We start from the raw sequence: 4,994 nt of genomic DNA on the forward strand, positions 1-4,994 counted from the left end.
GTACTTTCCTGTCTTTTACTTCATTCTTATGTCTTATCTGTTAACACCTCCCCAAAAAATAAAATAAAATAAATTAGTAAGGCAATATGAACATTAAAGTACCTCCTTGACAACACCTTGGATCTCTTTATGCATTTTAATGGTTCTTTTTTTCTTGTTGGGAAAGGATACAATGGGTAAATTTTGCAGTATTCACCTGATCCTCCAAACTATTTATTTGTGCCTGACATTTTTGATGGAATTAGCATCATGTCTACTGTTGGGAGTATTAAATGCAAAGAAGCAACTTGGGAATAGACTAGGCACAAACCTAGCTTTTAGATTGCGGTACCTTCTTTCAAAATCCATTCTAGCCCTAAGTAACATTTCAATCTCAGCCCTTCCTCTGCTCCTATTCTGGTTCAATACCCATTGATGTAGATAAGTCACTTGGGCTTATTTTATTACAAATAAGCCTTGGGTTGTGTTATATATGTGTTGGGCCTTTGATCCCATAGATTTTCTTTGAAATGGGCCACTTTAATGGGCCTAAAATATGGATAGAAAGTAAGAAAACGAGATTTAATTCATTAGTTTAATTAGTTGTTATTTAATTCAAATTATTCAATAAAGGCCCATTAGACCATTGGTCGGTTGTAAAGTCATATATGGACTATTAGTTAGTTAGTCCTACATCATGTTGGAGTCATAAAGTCAAGTCCTAATCTTATTTTGAATTCCTAATTGTAGTAGGAGTGTCTAGTTCTCTTTGGAAAGTAGCTCCTAGTCTTAGTATGATTGTAAACTTCCCCTCTATAAATAGAGAGGCATATGTATCATTATTGGACAGATTTGAATAAAGGAAATTGTAGTCATTATGTTAGAACAACTGGGATAGTTGTGAGAAGTCCTAGCCGGGACAGCCACTCCTCCCCCACATTCCCTTACCTCTTTTATTTTCTGCAGTTAAAATTCTGTTTCTGTTCACTGATTACAGTAGCTATTAATCGCAGAGAATTCATACCTGTCCTTGCAAGATCGATCATCAAAAACTGCCCATTCTTGAACCAATCGATCTCCCCTACTGCATACGTTTGAGTCCTGATCTATAAGGCCTTTTTGGGACTGGTTCTACTCTCCCAGAGGACCAGTCGATCTCTGTTGGTAGCCCCTCTGAAGTGTCTCACTGCTGGTTCTGCAGTTTCTTGATTTTTCTCTCTCCTAGGGCTGAAATCAAGAAACCTCGTATCTTCAATTCTAGCCGTCAGAATTCTATCAGACTTACAGGTTTTTGTTGCCTTCAAGGGACCTCCATTCGACCAGGAGTATAGCTCCATTGGAGCTACACACAGCCAGCCGCACCTCTCTCTCTCTCTCCCAATTGCAGGTTTCTCTCTCCTCTCTTTTGGGACAGTTTTGGGTTCGATCTTGCTACTGTTTTTAGGTTCTATTTTTGGAGTATTGCTGCTGGTTATTTCTGTGTTATTCCTCTGATTTTCTATCAGCTAACCTTAAGACTATCGTGGGACGGTTAATTGTGTACTTGGGGTTAACATGGTTAACATTGCGGGAGTTAGTAATCTCTCACCAACTTCCACCATCCTTCTTTAGAAAACAAAGAATTACCTTCCTTCCCAGATCAAGGGTGCTCTATGATTAGCTCGACCACTAGGAGAGATTGCTCTACGATCAGCTCAACTGCTTTGTTTGCCTTGCCTTGCTTGCTTATTAGCTGAGCTTAGTTTGAAAAGTCAAGCACTAGAAAGAATAAGTTGAAAACCCCTAATTGTTTCTGCTAGACCAACATATTTCCCTAGAGAACTGGTAAATAATCCTGCTACAAAGCAGGGTTGTGATAAGAAACGTTTGATTTTGGTCAACTTTTTGTGCAGTTTCATAATATTCCTCACCGATGATCTGAGGTTGGAGCATAGTCGACGTTGAATCTAAACGATCAATCATGTCTACTGTAAGTTCTTATTATATGTCTTGCGTCATATATTATTGAGTAAATTCTGCTTATGTTAGTTACCTTGGTGATTGATTCTAGCCTCTGTTTGGCTTTTTAGTATCTTTCTGTATCACTGCTTAAGAAAGTCCTTGAGGTAGTTGAAACCATCAGGAGTTCAAGATCAAGGGTTCCCAATTTTGAGCCGCCTCAAATTGAAGCTAATGGTGCAGTTAGCAATTGCACAAAATGTCTTCATTGTAGGGGTTCCTCCAAGGTAAATATTTATTTAACTTATTTTTAGAATTTAGTGTTTTTTCAGAGTGAATAACCATTTTATTTTGTTTTCATAACTTAAAGATAGTGATGCTTCTTGCTTCTATTCAATATTGTCTCAGGTTTGCCTAGGTGGGGTGGTTTTCTTATAATGAACTGGTAGAGCTGTGGGTTGAAAATCATTTGAGAAGCCTAAAACTGCCAGTTGTGAACTACATATTAAAATTATCCACAATGGTCAGTCTAATTGACTCAAAATGTGATTCAGCGATTACAATGGTTGTCCAATAATTTGGTTTCTTAGGCATGCAAATTTCGGATAGGGGAAAGTTTTACTCAAGGACCTTAGTCGAGGATATGACTTCATTTTTCCAGAGCAAATATTCTATTAATGTAGTTGAATACCTGTTTGAGACATTTGGTCTAATAAAGAGCTGGTTCTTTCAAGGTTTGAACCCATATGAGGAGTTGTGCATTCCTTTTCTTGTAAAGAAGGGCATGTTCATTAATCTGGAGGACTAAGTAAACTTGGAATACTGTTCAAATATTTAATGGCCGTTCTTCAGGATGTCGTGATATGATAGGTGGGACTGTGAGAGATTCTTTGTAGCAATTCTGTGGGCCAATTTGAGTATGGTGGGGAGGCTGTAACTAATCTCATTAACTGTATCTCTAAAATCATAGAGTATATATATACACAAGCGACGAACCGCATCTGTTGTGGTTTTGTTTCTTTAGAAAAAGAAGAAATAATTAACAGCTTTTCGGATTCATAGGTATTTTTTTGTTGTTCTTTCTGATCAAGTAATAGTAATGTGATTGGTTTTCTCTTCTTCTTCATTATTGCAAGAATTTATATTAAACTCTATAGGATTCAAGCTTTACACACGCAGATGGCTCCCTGAAAATACAGAACCAAAAGTCTTAATCTTTCTCTGCCATGGTATATCCTCCAACACCAACTGTTTTTTATCTGCTTCCTCTTGCAAATACGTTTTTTTCTCTGAAAAGAAAAAGAATCTGAAAAAACAATTGAGTTCCAGAATTGCTTTGTTTTGCTTTGTTTTTATTAGGGTTAGTCTTATTAATTCATTTATCATTCTTTCTTCTCATGCTTATAGGTTATGCCATGGAGTGCAGCATCTCTATGAAAGGTAAATGGAATAGACTCAACCCTCTTCCTCATGACTTGATTCGTATTTAAATTAGGAATAGAAAAAGAAAGCTAAAAGGGTTTTTGAATCTTTAATGCAGGAAGGGGAATTCAGCTTGCAATTTGCAGTGTATGGGATTGATTATGAGGGCCATGGGAAATCTACTGGATTAGAGGCCTATATCTTTAGATTTGAAGACCTTGTCAATGATTGTTCTAACCATTTTACAAGCATAAGAATGAAAAACATTCTTCTTCTATACTTTTTTATTTGAATATATTCCAAGGAATTCTAAAGCCATTACACTAATTTACACCCTCTTTTTTTAAATCCAATTTCCTTAATATTGCTCATTGCAAACAAATATTTAATCCAGTTTTGGATCCTCTTTGTGTTTATGTTGTGTTTTTGTGTTTTTACATGTGATCCTCTTTGCTCATTGCTTAAAATGTTTGGTCACATGTGCATATGCACGTGTATTTTATATATATATATATATATATATATCATACTATCATACTATTATATAAGTACATGTACTTATGCTTCGTCTTACTCTTTAATTTTTATAGAAAATTGTTATTTCCTTTCGTAAAAAGATTTAAATTTTATTTATTATAGAGAGTTGGGCGTGAGATTATAATAAAGAAACAATTTTATTAGTTTCTAAATAGAAAGAGATAGTGGAAGACTTTAATAAAGAAAAAATTTCATTAATTCCTAAATATAGAGTGGGGGGCGTGTGTTCTCTCTTCATTTTCTTCTCTTCTTTCTACTTCTCTTCTTCTTCCATCTTCTCAACTTCGGTTCCTGAATTTTTTTTTTACAGTAAAACCCTGCACAAGCGCAGAGGGAGAAGAGACCTCCTCTGCCTCTGTCCTGGTTTCTGAATACAGGTTTGACTCCTCCCTTTTATTACCTCTTTCTACTTCTTCTTCTACTCTCTTCCATCTTCTTCTCGTCTTCTGCTCCTGCAATAATTTTTTTTTTTCCCGCAGAAAACCCTGCTCTTGCACAGAGGGAGAAGGAGAAGAGAACACTTCCACACTGTGATTAGAGTCTAATCTTATTATCGCATCATATTCATTGCTATATTAGAAAAAAATAATTGTTTTAAACTTCAAAATTCTTTCTGGTAGGGGAATTAGAGTTAGAAGAACAACCAGTTATTCTTCCTCAGACTGGATTAGAGTACTCTCTACATGTCCATAAATCCTTATGGGGGAATGGTGAGATGGGAATTTCATCATGTTTCAATATTGAACAAAAATTTGTAATTAAGAAGTTTGGTTCTTTAATGGTCTTGGGAGAGAAGAAGAATGAACTGTTGATTTGCATAATTTTCAAACCTCTGAATTTGACATTGAATCCTGAGTATATTATATCTAAAAAGCTGCTTCATCAGCCCCGAAATTCGTTCAAAATTGAAGCAAAGAGTGAGTGGCTGCGAGGTTTGGCCTCTCTAGGGTATCTCAATGGTTGGTAAATTCATAGATTTATTGTATAATGAAGATCACATTATTTCATTAGTGATGGACTAACAAGAAATTTTGTTGATATTATTGTATATAGCCACCTAGGTGACAATGGATTTGATCCTCTTGGACTTTCAGAAGACCCTGAGAATGTGAAATGGT

The 4,994-nt window shown here is 35.7% G+C and overlaps 1 protein-coding gene across 8 annotated transcripts; it reads left to right on the plus strand.

Moving 5' to 3' along the window:
• Positions 1-246: 246 nt before the first annotated feature.
• On the plus strand, positions 247-4,725 carry LOC122083218. 8 transcript variants are annotated; one of them, XR_006141594.1, is made up of 7 exons: positions 847-1,366; positions 1,872-1,948; positions 2,049-2,204; positions 2,326-3,146; positions 3,325-3,357; positions 3,458-4,253; positions 4,356-4,725. XR_006141594.1 is itself a non-coding variant. In XM_042650943.1 (6 exons), the coding sequence occupies exons 2-6, from the start codon at positions 1,940-1,942 to the stop codon at positions 3,496-3,498; spliced, it is 303 nt and encodes a 100-aa protein (XP_042506877.1). In that variant the 5' UTR covers positions 847-1,366; positions 1,872-1,939; the 3' UTR covers positions 3,499-3,678. The 8 variants fall into 8 exon arrangements, 1 of the variants encoding a protein (XP_042506877.1); XR_006141595.1 differs by having other exon boundaries at positions 3,054-3,146; XR_006141596.1 differs by having other exon boundaries at positions 3,075-3,146.
• The last annotated feature ends 269 nt before the right edge of the window (positions 4,726-4,994 follow it).

The sequence above is a fragment of the Macadamia integrifolia genome, chromosome 7 (assembly GCF_013358625.1).
Source record: "Macadamia integrifolia cultivar HAES 741 chromosome 7, SCU_Mint_v3, whole genome shotgun sequence".
Classification (NCBI taxonomy): domain Eukaryota; kingdom Viridiplantae; phylum Streptophyta; class Magnoliopsida; order Proteales; family Proteaceae; genus Macadamia; species Macadamia integrifolia.